The sequence below is a fragment of the Ursus arctos genome, unplaced genomic scaffold (assembly GCF_023065955.2).
Source record: "Ursus arctos isolate Adak ecotype North America unplaced genomic scaffold, UrsArc2.0 scaffold_4, whole genome shotgun sequence".
Taxonomy (NCBI): Eukaryota; Metazoa; Chordata; class Mammalia; order Carnivora; family Ursidae; genus Ursus; species Ursus arctos.
In genome coordinates this window covers 27,743,918-27,759,085 of record NW_026623056.1, presented here as the reverse complement: position 1 = coordinate 27,759,085, position 15,168 = coordinate 27,743,918, and the positions used below count along the sequence as shown (strand labels likewise).

Genomic DNA, 15,168 nt, shown 5'->3' with positions numbered 1-15,168 from the left:
AAATAATACTGCTCCATCACATTTTTATAGATGCCAAATTTTAGAAAACCTTATGACACAGAAGTCATAAAGAGCAATATGACATAGAATCATAAAGACTACCACACAAGTATAGCTGGAGTTTAAAAAAACTACAAAATATCAAATACGATGGATTTAAAAAATGATACAATTTCCAATAGTAGTGTAACAGGCCTTTTTACTTTTAGTATAAATACCTCATCTATACAGTCTAACTATCCACAAAATGATCAGAGAAAGACCACAAGGAAAAAGACTTCCTTTAACATTACAATGCGCATTGTTAATTTTCATTTTTTTGCAAAGTAGTTACCCTTTGTTCGAGTAAGAATGTTCATATCCTGAATCACATGTAGTTTCATTAATCTCCTGGTACACTGCTATTTCTGGGCTCTAGGACTTTGATTTAAATATCTTTATCCAACTTTAAATACAAGAGTGTCTTCTGAACACCAACAAAAAATACTGTGTTCAAAGACTTCAGACAGGAAAACTGAAGGATTTGTTTTTAAGAATGATAATATCGCTCCACAACACATCCCACTTGAGTGATTACCCTCTATTTCTAAAAGGCTAAATACATCACTCTCCAAAAAGGCCCCAAGTGTTTCTCAAATAACCCCTGCTCAGAGCCTGGGACCAACTCCAGACATGAACATCACACACACTGAAGTGGAGCCATTTCATTATGCTGACTAGATATGCTGAAGAATGCAATTTCCACTGGAGCCCCGTGGGGGATTGGCAGCAATTCTACAGTGGGTTGAATGCTCATTTGTTTTCTAAGGCAACTCAATGCTCCACTATAAGAGACACCCGAGAACTATAATGGCAAACAATTTATACTCTGTGACTTAGCATAAAAGCTCCAATATACTTAAGAGTGCATTATAAAAATTCTGTGGTTAAGTTTGTACGTTGCTCCAAAGTCTGCAGTTTGGTTCGATTCTTACAATTACTAATCCAGCTATGATGTACCAGTTAGTAACAATAAAAAAGCTTACAACAATGGATGAAAAGCATTACATTCACTTGAATTTTTCTTCAAAAGCACAGGATACTCTTAGGACTTTTCTTATTCCTTCTTCAAAATTCTGAAATCTGTCTTTTTATTTGAAAAATAAAGCTAAACCCTACTTGAGAATACTGTCTGATTTTTTACAATAAATCTGAAAAATTCAATCATGAAATTGGGACTGAACATTATAAAACAAATAATTAGGCCTGAACCAATAAATCACTAATATGACAGAAATTTATACCATCATGAACTGTTTTTACTAGGGGACAGCAATGTATTTAGGCTTGAAAGTGTGCACTACCTCATGAGAAATTCGCCGTTGTTCAATATAGGCCATAAACTGGGAACTGAGGCTGTCTGGTTCCAGGCCCTTGGGTGCTCTCATCTCATCCTCTTCCTCCTCTGCAGTACAGCTGTCAATGTAGTCGATCTGGTCTAGATCATGTTCCACTGTCCACACACACACACACACACACACACACACACCAAGAAAGAATAGTCAAATTCAATAGCCAATAAACACATTCAGTTGCATTCTTTCCTTTTCCCTAACATTTTTTTATTCGGAAAGTGTGAGAAATGAGAAGTGTAAATTAGGTAAGACTTTCTTTTTAGGTCCAAGGCCACTCACAAAAGTAGATTCCAGAAAAATCTTAGTCCTAATTCACTAAAGAATGCAGTAACTGATAGTAATTATGGGATTATAGACCTCTAATATTTCTTTTTTCTCTGGATAGCTCTTCACTGTTTTAAACAAGACAGTTTGAGTTTGTGAGACAGAGAGGAAGAACAATTTTTAAACATTGGGAGGTACATCTTCTTTTAGATTCCCCCCCACCCCGTTTTAGCTTGAGGGCTTAATCCTATCTCTTCGAGGAACTGGGAAGCAGAAAACCTAACACAGTCAAATCAAAATGAAAGAGAAAGGATAGGAGGAAAGTGGACTCAGAGATAAAGAAACAGCTGCTGATCACTGTTTCTCTTCTTGTAACTGTTGTCCACAATTAGAACAATGATTTTCTTATTTAGAAATTTATTTTCTAGAGGTCAGCAGTGCGGATATTTTGTAGCAGTTTGGGGATGGAAGGGAATCATTCAAAATGCTTTGGGGTGAGAGGCATATGAGTAAGATACAGCCCCATCGTTATTTATTCTAAGTTTGGGAGTGGCCCATTATTTTAAGTTTATAAAGTAACTTTTTTTTTTTTTTTTTTAAGATTTTAGTTTTAAGCAATCTCTACACTCAACCTGGGGCTCGAACCCACAACCCTGAGATCAGGAGTTGCATTCTACATCAACTGAGGCTGCCAGGTGCCCCCCAAAGAAACTACATTTAAAAGCTGGTTAAAATGGCATACTAGGGCGGAAAAAAACTTGCTACTAAGCTTTTGAAGGTTTCTCCAGAGACTAAACCCCAACCATTATTGTATGATGTTCTACAGATGACCTAAAAGTTGCAGTTGCTGGGAATAATGAACTCAGAGAAGTCTATTTCTCTGTTTTCAGATTCAATTATTTCTTTCCTTTTTAAAAAAGGCTTTTACTTATTTGAGAGAGAGAGAACAAGGAGAGAGGAAGAGGGAGAGGGAGAGAAAGAACCTCAAGCAGACTCCACGCTTGGAGCAGAGCCTGATGAGAGGCTCAATCTCACAACCCTGAGATCATGACCTGAGCTGAAATCGAGCTGGACACCTAACAGATTGAGGTACCTAGGCCCCTGAGATTCACTTACTTCTAAATAACTGCATAATGGTCATTAATATGAAAATGAATTTTGGGTTACTAGAGTTATAATAACAGGTAAAAAGATGGAAAGGTTGTTAAGTCTATACCCACATTAGAAACCAGGCACATAAATGCATTCTTTTCAATGAGATACAATTTGTGTGACTAAATAAATGGTTCATTTTATGACTACTTCTCAAGAGAGCAACATCACCTTTTCATACTATCTAGATCAATATAGTCCAAGAGAAATAGAATGCAAGCGATAAAAGTGAACCATATAAGTAATTGAAAATCATCTAGTAGCCACATTAAAAAAAAGTCAAAAGGTAACATTAATTTTAATAGTATATTTTACTTTGCTTAATATATCTAACATAGTGTCATTATAGAATATAATTAATATAAACTATTACTGAAATTTTACATTCTTTTTTTTCCACCACATAAAGGCTTCAAAACCCAATGCATATTTTATAGTTATAGTACATCTTAACTTAGAAAGGCCTCATTTCAGGGGCACCTGGCTGGCTCAGGAGGAAGCGCATGCGACTCTTGATCTCAGGGTTGTGAGTTTGAGCCCCATGTCAGGTGTAAAGATTACTTACAGAAAACTTAAAAAAAAAAAGTTAGAAAGGCCTCATTTGAAATGCTCAATAACCACACGTGGCTAGTGGCTACCATAATGGATAGCACAGATCAAGACAAAAATATTTCAAGTCTGAAATGAACTAAAGGGAAAGATATCTCATATGAAATCAAGATTAAAAAGAAAACCACTAAAATGTGAATGAAATGGTAAGTAACAGGAGTATAAAAGAATATAAAATCCTTAGGGAAAAAAGAGAGCAAGCCACTTAATTGAAATAATCATTCCAGGAAGAAAGCTCTTAAGAAGACATCCAGATGGTCAAGAGACACATGGAAAGATGCTCATCATCATGGAAATGCATATCAAAACTACAGTAAGATATCACCTCACACCTGTCGGAATGGTTAAAATCAACAACATAAGAAACAACAGGTGTTGGCGAGGATGTGGAGAAAAAGGAACACTCATGCACGATTGGTGGGAATGCAAACTGGTATGGTCACTGTGGAAAACAGTATGGTGATTCATCAAAAAGTTAAAAATAGAACTACCTTACGATCCCACAATCGCACTACTAGGTATTTACCCAAAGATTACAAAAATACTAAGTCAAAGGGACACATGCACCCCTATGTTTGTAGCAGCATTATTTACAATTGCCAAGATATGGAAGCAGCCAAGTGTCCATCAACAGATGAATGGATAAAGAAGATGTGGTGTATGTATTAATAAATATATAATGGAATATTATTCAGCCATTAAAAGAATAAAATCTTGCCATTTGCAACGACATGGAAGGAGCTACAGAGCATAATGCTAAGCGAAGTCAGGGAAGGACAAACACCATATGATTTCACTCAGATGTGGAATTTAAGAAACAAAACAAGCCAAGGGAAAAAGAGAAAGAAAAATAAAGAAAAAGACGCTTTCTTAAAAAAGACTTTATTTTTATTTATTTGAGAGAGACAGAGGGAGCGTACAGAGGAAGAGGGAGAGGGAGAAACAGACTCCCGCTGAGCAGAGAGCCCAATGTGGGGCTCAATCCCAGGACCCCGAGATCATGGCCCAAGCTGAAGGCAGACACGTAACCAACTGAGCCACTCAGGTGCCCCAAGAAAAAGACTCTTAACTATAGAGAACAAATTGATGGTTACCAGAGGGAAGGTTGGATAGGGGGATGGGTTAAATAGGTGCTGGGGATTAAAGGTATGCGCCTTGTGATGAGGATAGGGTGATGTATGGAAGTGTTGAATTACTAATATTATACATCTGAAATTAAATACTGTATGTTAACTAACTGGAATTAAAATAAAAATTTTTTTAAAAAATGAAAGCTCTTGTCAGACAGACTTCTAGAAAATCAAAGTAATATTTCCCTTACAGTTGGCCCTCAATATTTAAACATCAGGATTTGGGGGGGCACCTGGGTGGCTTAGTCAGTTAAGTATCCAACTCTTGATCTCAGCTCAGGTCTTGATCTCAAGGTCATGAGCTCAAGCCCTATGTTGGGCTCCACACCCAACATTAAATAGATAGATAGATAGATAGATAGATAGATAGATAGATAGATAGATAGGATTTGGGAATTCGAACTAAAGCAAGATTGAATAGAATGTTACAATCAGGAGTCTGCCTCAGAAGCCCAAAGCAGCAGAAATAACCCTGCCTGTTAATGAAGCATAAAAAAATTATAAACTAAAAGAATTTTTAAATTTATACATTTTTAAATACCAAAATAAAGAAAACTTAGATTTAGATGCCCTTGAAGAATACAATCCAAGATGAATGAAAAGGTGAACGTCAAGAAATGCGTATAATTCCTGGAAGTGGTCAAGTAATGACTACAGGGAGAATCTCAAAAAAGGAGAATAATACCTCAAAAGAGAAGCATGATGAAATCAAGATTAACAAAGATCCATTCCAGGTAAACAGTCTTTAATGAAGTTTCCTTCCAAAATAAAAGTAAGAGAGAAACACGGTATTTTAACTGCAAGCCCGAGAACTTAAAGAAATTAAAATTTAATCCCAATGGAAAACAACTTTTTTCCAATTATATGAGAAGAAGAAGTCTTTAAAAGAAGAGCTGCAGGAGTATCTGGGTGGCTCAGTCAGTTAAGCATCTGCTTTCAGCTTAGGTCATGCTCTTGGGGGTCTGGATCAAGCCCCACATTGGGCTCCCTTCTCAGTGGGGAGTCTGCTTCTCTCTCTCCCTCAGCTCCTGCCCCTCTCTCAGAGGAAAGAAAAGAAAGGAAAAGAAAAGAAAAGGAAAGAAAAAAGATAAGAGTTGGAGAAGTTACAGATACACAAACAAAAGGAGCGAATGTGAAAACGACCACTTAAAAACACCAGAGTGACTGTAAAGACTCTGGCTGTGGTGGGAGTCCCGCTCACCTCCACCATTTGTTACTACTAAACTGCTGCGAGTCTCCTGGTACTGGCTTTCTCTTCGCAGTCTTTGTTCCTTAGTGATTTCTGCTACTCGAAGAGGCAGATCTGAGAATTCATCTGTAGGCTAAAAAAAAATAGCAGTAACATTTAAAAACATCATTTCAAACTTTAGACAACATAATATTGAAAGCACAGATATAATATAAACTCACTAAAATTTATATTTAAGAAGAAATAGCAAAAAAGTTCTGGACATGAATAGTAATGAGAGTTTCTCAACAATGTGCATGTACTTAATGTCACTGAAATGTACACTTAAGAATGGTTAAAATGGTACATTTTATGTTATGTATATTTATTTTACTACAATTAAAAAAAAAGATGGAAGGTTATACATCACTCTATAAATACACATGAATTTAAAATATCTACATATATGTATCTGCATGGATACAGATACGATTATGTACACACCCCCTTGTACATACACAAGCAATTCCAAATTACAAATGGGCTGTGGTCTAAAGTTAATTTGTTTTGGAATGAATGAAGTAATGCTACAAGTGGGAGATTATCAGTCTTACTAGTAAAAGCTTATTCCATCATTTAACCCAATTGAGAGCTAAAATATTCTACCTCCTAACTTAAAAAAAGACAGAAAGCAAAATAATAATTAAACACAAGAGAAAAAAGACAAAATTAGTTAAGAAAAATTATTTATCTTGAGCATGTTAGTAGTCTTCCTAAGGTTCCTATCTCATTACCCATCAGCCTATAGTCCTATTTCTCACCTTGTAGCACCCTTCTGCAACCTCTGCTCAAGGTCACCCAGCCCTGCAAACTTTAGGCTTCAGTTGTAATTGGCTCAATTCCCATTTGGCTTTCTAGGATATTAAACTATTTATACAAGACAATAAGGTAACAAACATGTAAAACATATGGTAAAAAGATGGCAAAAAAAACAGAATATCATTTCTGGATGGCAGTACTCTGTGGGATTTTTACCTCTTCCTTGGCTTTTCTATATTTTATGTAACAAGAAATTGAATCTAATTAAGATACTTTCCATTTTCATCATTTTATTGTCTCTTAATCAGACATTACAACATGCAGAATAAAGAAACACTTACCTCATTCCCTGACCATCTCTTATCACCACTGTCCACACTATTGAAACCTGAATCAAGGGCTCCATAAGGGCGACCTGAGTACAGTTCTTCATGGCTACCAAAGAGAGACTCTAGTTGTTACTAGGTAGTTCGAGGTTTTAAAAATTAACATTTAAAATAAATTAAATGCAATTTTACTAATAAATATTATCATGGCATTTAGTGATTTAACTTATTTAGAATTAAATGGATATCCTTTTGACTTTTTAATATGAAAAATTCCAAACTAAAATAAACAGTATAATGTATACTAGTATACTAATGGAACAGCACTCATCCAGTTTCAAAAATGTCAACACTGCCATTCTTGTTTCATCTATGCTTCTAACCCATTTACCATGCCGCCCCCCAACACAGGGCTTGAACTCACCGCCCAGAGATAGAGACCTGAGCTGAAATCAAGAGTCGGACACTTAACGGACTGACCACTCAGGCACCTCCCTCAATTTTTTTCTTTTTTTAAGAGAGAGAGAGGGAGTGGGGAGGGGGAGAGGGAGACAGAGAATCTTAAGCAGGCTCCGCACCCAGCATGGAACCCAACAAAGGGCTCAATCTCATGACCCTGAGATCATGACCTGAGCTGAAATCAAGAGTCAGACGCTTAACTGACTGAACCACCCAGGCACCTCCAATAGTACTTTTTAAAGGTAAAATTCATATACACTGAAATGCATACACCTTACCTATATACTTGACAAATGAACACATCATTTGTAATAGATACCTCACTCATGATGTAGGACATTTCTACTTTGCCTGAGAATTCCCACACATCTCATTCCCAGGCAATTCCCCTCACCATGCTACAGTGTGTGTGTGTGTGTGTGTGTGTGTGTGTTTTGACAGAGAGAGAGACAGCCAGCGAGAGAGGGAACACAAGCAGGGGGAGCGGGAGGGGAAGAAGCAGGCTCCCAGCGGAGGAGCCTGATGTGGGGCTCGATCCCAGAACGCTGGGATCACGCCCTGAGCCAAAGGCAGAAGCTTAACGACTGAGCCACCCAGGCGCCCCTACAGTGTGCTCTTAAGAGATAACCACTATTCTGATTTTCTCACCTTAAGTTAGTATGAAAGGCAGAATAACAGTCCCCAAAGATGTCTAAGATCTAATCCTGGAAACTATAAATATGTTTCTTTACATGACAAAGGGGAATTAAGGTTGAAAGTAAAAATAAGGTTGCTAGTCAGCTGATCTTAAAATAGGGAAATTATTGTAAATTATCTGAATGGACACATGTAGTAAAAAGGGTCCTTAAAAGTGGAAGAGGGAGGCAGAAGAGGTCAGTGGGATGCAATGCTGGCTTGCAGATGACTTTTGGTTAAGAGTCCAGGAATGTGGACAGCTTCTCTCTAGAAGTTGAAAAAGGCAAGGAAATGTATCCTACTCAGAGCCTACAGAAAAGAACAAAGCTCTGCCAGCATCTTGATTTTAGCCAATGAGACCAAGACTTAGACTTCTGACCTTCAAAACCATAAGATAATAAATTTGTGTTTAAAAATCTAAGTTTGTGGTAAGTTATGGCAGCAATAAAAAAGCAATACAATTAATTTTGCTTATTCTGGAACTCAAAAAATGGATCATATGTAATTTTTTTATCTGGCTTTTTTTGCTGAGCACCATGTCAGGGAAACTCTTCATGGTTTTAATACTTCAAGTAGAATGGATACATTATTTGTTAAGTGTAGGCTTAACTTAAAAAAAAAAACCCAACAACCTGCCAACCTGTTTTTGAAAGTAGCTCTGCCATTTTGCACTCACACCAGAATGTATCTGAGCTCCAGTTGCCAACACTTGCATTGTCAGTCTTTCATTTCAGCTCTTCTGGTGAGTGAAAAGTGGTATCTCACTGTCGTTTTAATAAGTATTTTTCTGATGACTAATGATACTGAGTATCATTTTGTGTGGGTATTGACCATTTATCTTCTTTTTGCGAAAGGTCCATTCTTTTGCCCATTTCTAAATACATCAGTAATCTCAAAAATAGTTTGCTAAGAAGCCAGACACAAAACACTACATAAAGCCTGATTTCATTTATACGAAACTCTAGAAAAGGCAAACGTATACTGACTGAGAGCAGATCAGCAGCTGCCTGGGGCTCAGTGAAGGGGAAAGGACGTATCCAGTGTAAAGGGGCACACGAGTGATGGAAACGCTATCTGTCTTGATTGCGTTGGTAGTTTCATGACTACTACCATCATTTACCAAAATTCACCAAACTGCATACTTAAAACAGATAAATGTTATGATTTGTAAATTACATTTCAATAAAGCTGTTAAAAAATCTGCCAAATTCTTTTGTCAAAGTCGACGTCCCATTTTACAATTCTGTAAGCAGCGTGTGAGAGCACTGGGTGCTTCACAACCCCACTAAACATTTGGTGTTGTCACTTTTAATTTTAGTCATTCTAGTAGGTGCGTAATAATATCTTGTGCCTTAATCTACATTTCCACGATGATTAACAATGTTGAGCACTCTGGGGTCCTTTTGGTCATTTGTATATCTTTCTTTGTCAAATATCTAATCAAGTCTTTTGTCCAATTTTTAACTGGTTTGTCTTTTTAACATTAAGTTGCAGATACCCCTTATTAGTTTGGATATAAGTCCTCTGTCACATAAGTCCTTTGTCATTCATATATATATATATATATCTCAAATATTTTCTCCCAGTCTGTGGTTTGCATATTCATTTTCTTAGTATTTTCTTTTCATGAGGAGATGCTTTTCATTTTGCTGAAACCTAATTGATCATGTCTTTTTTTTTTTTATGGTTATTGCTTTCTGCGTCCTTAGAAATCATTGCCTATCCCATGTCACAAAGATATTCTTCTACACTTCCTTCAAAAAGTTTTATAGCTGTATTTTTTGTTTGTTCTTAAAGAAACTTTTTAAAAGTTAGCTTAATTAGAAATCTAAAACATGACAAGGCTTATTTTTAAAAAATGGTCTATTAGCATTTTATTTAATAAGCATGGGGTTGAAAAGCAACTTTCAATGGTACAGATTTAAAATAGTGTTCTTCTAGTGCTGAATTTTGTATTCCATATATTCTCACATAGTTCATGCACATAACTTTAATTTCTGTAAAATGAGGTTAACCATTTCTACGCATATGTCTTTACACAAAGTGAAAGCTTTATGTCAATTAAAGACAAAACAAAACAGGCACCTGGGTGGCTCAGTCAGTTAAGCATCTGCCTTCAGCTCAGGTCACAATCCCAGGGTCCTGGAATTGAGCCCTGCTTCGGGCTCCCTGCTTAGTGGGGAGCCTGCTTCTCCCTCAGCCATTCCCCCCACTTGTGCTCTATGGTTCTATTTCTCTGTCAAATGAATAAATAAAATCTTAACAAAACAAAACAAACAAACAAAAAACCTTATGTGAACAAAACACAGTCTTTGGAACTTACCGTTTATTTTTTTTTAAAGATTTTATTTATTTATTCGACAGAGATAGAGACAGCCAGCGAGAGAGGGAACACAAGCAGGGGGAGTGGGAGAGGAAGAAGCAGGCTCATAGCGGAGGAGCCTGATGTGGGGCTCGATCCCAGAACGCCGGGATCACGCCCTGAGCCGAAGGCAGACGCTCAACCGCTGTGCCACCCAGGAGCCCCTTACTGTTTATTTTTTGATAAAGATTTTACTTTGTAGTAATTATTATACAGATCTATTTGTCCAATGTATTAAATATGTTCTGATTATGAAGATCTAAACATACAGGTACATTCTAGCTATCGTCCTCATTTTCCCACCATCCCCCATCAAAATAGTTAGCAAAAAAGGGGCGCCTGGGTAGCACAGTTGTTAGGCGTCTGCCTTCGGCTCAGGGTGTGATCCCAGTGTTATGGGATCGAGTCCCACATCGGGCTCCTCCGCTGGGAACCTGCTTCTTCCTCTCCCACTCCGCCTGCTTGTGTTCCCTCTCTCGCTGACTGTCTATCTCTGTCAAATAAATAAATAAATAATCTTAAAAAAAAACAGTTAGCAAAAAAAAAAATTCTCTCAGCAGAATTCTAAAATTACTTTTCTAGCAGTGCCTGGCTGGCTTAATTGGAAAAGCATATGACCCTTGATCTCGGGGTCGTGAGTTTGAGCCCCATGTTGGATGCAGATATTACTTAAAAAATAAATAAATAAACTAAAAAAACTAAAAAAATTTACTTTTCTAAGAGAAAAGTAGTTAATTTCTCCCAACTTTTTACTTTGGAAAAATTCATATCTACACAAGAGTCAGGAGAGTAATACGATGAATATCCATTTGCTCTTCATCTATATCCCCGAACTGTCAGTATTTAAGTAAAATGTCTTATTTATATCGTCTATGTGATAGGTCTGCTTTTATGCTTGTTTTAGAGTCCAGATCTTACACATAAGGCACCATATATGTTTTATGACAGCAAAGTCAGGCTGAAGTGCCCAATTTTAAAAGCTTTCTAATGAAATTATACATTAAGCCACACTTAAAAAATCCTGCAGCTGCCAAAAGAAGTACGTATATTTCAAGATTTACTGAAAAATATTTTAAAATATTATGTATTTTTTTCAAGTAAAGATTTTCTGATTTCTAGAGGATATTGTTCTATATGTTTATTCTATCAAGTGGCCAATTGAGATAAGCCTAAATTTACTGTGATATTTTTCAACATAAACAGAATTAAGATTCTCTGCATTAAGCTATCATTTTATTTATCTCCTTTATTTGTTACCTTTAGCTTCTCCACATACTCACTCTTGCTCAGAGTTGAAACTGATAAGATTAAAGTGAGGCATACAGGTTTGCCAACTCCTGGGCTTGCTCAAGATTTTCTTGGTTTTAGAACTTATAGGCCTGTGTTCCAGGAAAACCCTTAGCTACAAGCAAACCAGGACAGATGGTCACCCAACGAAGAAATATGGCCTTCAGGAGGCCTGGCAGAGTTCTGCCAGCCAGGCTCCAGCTATGCCCTGTCAGAAAGTCCAATCTCCTTAATAAACTACCTAGCATAACATGGACTCAGACGTGTAAGTGCCTTCTCTGAAGCAGGAACTTGAACTATGAGTCAGCAGAGTACAGTGAGGAGCATAAAACATGGCTATTTTTATAGTTTAACAGATCTGGACTGACAACATGACACCATCATTTACTAGCTGTGTGACTTCAATTAACTTGCTTAACTTCTCTCAACTTGTTTCCTTGTAAGTTAAAGAAAAAAAAGATTAACAACATCTACCTCACAGATTTGCTGTAAAGACTGAGAAAACATAGGCTAAGGATTTGCACAAATCCTATTACAAAGTACGAAATAAAAGTTATTATTATTGTTTCTATGAAGAATGTACCCTTAAGAGAGCATTTGCTGTTACAACAAGTCACTACATCTGCTTCATTTGGGTTTAGTTCACCAACCATTCATTGAATGTCACACAGTGTTCCGATACGAAGAATACAAATATGAATAAAGGATGATCATTGCTTTCACAAGCTCAGGCTTGTTGGAGAGAATTCTGTTACTCGGGTTGCAGAAGCAGGACATTTCTTACCAGTGGCTTAGTCTTTCCTCAGTTTTGGTTCACTGCCACATTACTATACATAAATATATTTAGTCTGTAATATAAAGCTGGTCAGCAAAAAAGCATAGGTCACTATAGATCACTACTGAAAAATGTATGTGCCATTGTATAAAACTTAAAAGTTACCGCAACAGTGCAACTTGCTAAAGGAGTTGGAAACATTTACATCTAGAAATAAATAAAACATTTGTGACCTTTATAAAATGACTTAAGGAAGATTGGTTGTAGTTTATATATTATACAAAAGTAGTTAGAAAGTTATATGTAAGGATTCAAAGAATAGTACTACAGTGTCTAATTTGTACTGAATCCCTGAAGAGCTCCAGGATTAATAAAAATTCTCTTTAGCAAGACAGGACTCTTAGGACTAAACTGGTCCTAGATCACAGTAGATAGCTAGTAACTAGAATGCCTAATATTTACAAAGGACTTTATGGTCAACCAAGAACTTTCAGAAACAGGTCATTCAATCCTCAAACTATTGTTAGGGTATAACTGGGGTAAATAAAGATCATGTTGAAGAAACTGAAGTCCAGAGAGGTTAAGTCAACTGCCCAGTAGTACAAACATTCTCACTCTACAGTGGCATTTTGAATAAAGGTACTGCCAACTACAATGCAGTTTCACTAATCCATACCTCAGTAAAAAAGACATGAAGGTACAATACCCCATTCACCACTGCATGAGGATTGAAGGAAATATTTTATTTATATTACATATAAAAATATTATCTAGGACATTCTAAAACAATTAGAAATAACGTAACATAACTCCAGAAGAAATGGAAAATATAGAATACAGATAAATCTAGTGAACATGGTGAGGGATTATTATAGGGACTGGAAGACATCAGATCTATAATTACTAATCCCTTTGAAGGGACACAACATGTTTATGCTATTTAGACTTTCCATTTAGGATACATTTCTCCATGGATTCAAGCCTTCTTTTTTCCTTGGCAAAACCACACATGTTTCCTGCCAGGTTTTTTTTGAGAAGTTTTATATTTTTAAAGTATTATGATGAGGATTTCTATATTAAAAAAAAATTAGGCCAAGACCAATTAGTCCTCCAGACTAAGGACAGAATGACAGAGAGAAACAGGTTCTGCAATTTGCATCACAAGCCTCAATCAAAGCTCACTCTTCCTATAGGGGCTGATGCTTCCTCCTCAATCTTCAGACATACCCTCACATACATGTCCCCAGTAGTCATCTTTAACTGCCGGACACTCAAATCTCAGAGGCAGCAGTAGCAGTTTATGTTCCTACTCTGCTCTTTCAGGAGACGAAAACTTTTTCTTAACAAAGATTATTAACTCCAAGGGGGAAAATTAATTAGTGTAGATGTAAAATAAAAGCTAGATTATTATTTTTATTTTTGTTAAAGATTTTATTTATTTATTTGACAGAGAGAGAGAGAGAGTGAGTACAAGCAGGGGCAATGGCAGGCAGTGGGAGAAGCAGACTCCCCGCTGAGCAGGGAGCCTGATGCGGGGCTCGATTCCAGGACCCTGAGATCATGACCTGAGCCAAAGGCAGACGCTTAACCAACTAAGCCACCTAGGGCCCCTATGTTTATTTGTTGTACATCTTTCAAGAGTACAGGACTAGAACACATTTAATGAAAATTCTGAATAGGAAAAACAGAACTTTTTTCAACAAATAAGACAAGAGTTCTATATTATAAGCAATTGAAGAAAGAAAAGGATATAATGAATGGAGAAAATTTAAAAATTCTTGGCAATAATGGTCTGCGTCCTTTCATATTCTCCCTACTGTCAAAGTCCTTTCTCCGAGAGGCCTAGATCTAGCAGAGTATGCTAGACCTAATCCCTACCATCTGTCAAAACCTTCTATGTCTTATGCCTTAAACTTAACATTACATACCTGCTTTCAGTCTTCTCAGAGATAAAAGTGTTAGGACTGAGATGTTCTTGTAGGAATCTTTTATAGGTATGTATGACATTGGTTAATTTCTCCTTGAGTATTTGTACAAATGTACTAAAACTTGTATGCTTAAGCCACCAGATTAGAGCATAATGTCTATGAAACTCTTCAATCTAACAGCCAGACCAAAAAAATCCCAGAATGTCATAACAAAGTTGCTCTGATAACTTTAAGCAGAGGAAAATCTGGAGGAAATAACATTTGTGTGACCAAAAAAACCCCCAGAATGTCTTTACAAAGTTGTTCTGATAACTTTAAGCAGAGGAAAGTTAGGAGGGAAATAACATTTGTGTGACCAAATTGACTGTTCATTCCTTTAATAAATACTTGCTGAGTATCTACTGTGTGTGCCACTCAGCTGAACCAGGGATACAGTGATGGAGAAGGAAGCCACAGTCTGTGGCAAAGGGCAGAAGTCAAGTCACTTTGGAGTAATACTTAATTTACTTAAGAAATCAGTTTCTGGGGGCACGTGGGTGGCTCAGTCAGTTAAGCATCTGCCTTTGGCTCACAGAGTCCTGGGGTAGAGCCCTGCATTGGGCTTCCTGCTCAGGGGGGAGTCTGCTTCTCTCTCTGCCCCTCCCCCAGCTCGTGCTCACTCTCTCTCTCTAATAAATAAAATCTTAAAAAAAAAAATCAGGTTCTGTATTTTTAGATAGCTTGAGATTACTCCTTTACACCATAAACGCTTACTTAATTCTAATAATTTCTGATGAAAAAAATTTACTGTATTTAAAATTAAACTGTACTTAAAATTTAA

General features: G+C 36.8%; 1 protein-coding gene across 10 annotated transcripts in view; it reads right to left on the bottom strand.

Moving 5' to 3' along the window:
- The window catches only part of LRCH3 (leucine rich repeats and calponin homology domain containing 3), a 120,336-nt gene that overhangs the window by 44,658 nt on the left and 60,510 nt on the right, over positions 1-15,168 (bottom strand). For all 10 annotated transcript variants that reach the window (XM_026495437.4, XM_044382788.3, XM_026495446.4 and 7 more), the window contains exons 7-9: positions 6,878-6,971; positions 5,751-5,871; positions 1,344-1,492 (exon numbers count right to left, since the gene is read on the bottom strand). In XM_026495437.4, coding sequence (XP_026351222.3) covers positions 1,344-1,492; positions 5,751-5,871; positions 6,878-6,971 — 364 coding nt within the window. The remainder of the gene's footprint in view (positions 1-1,343; positions 1,493-5,750; positions 5,872-6,877; positions 6,972-15,168) is intronic.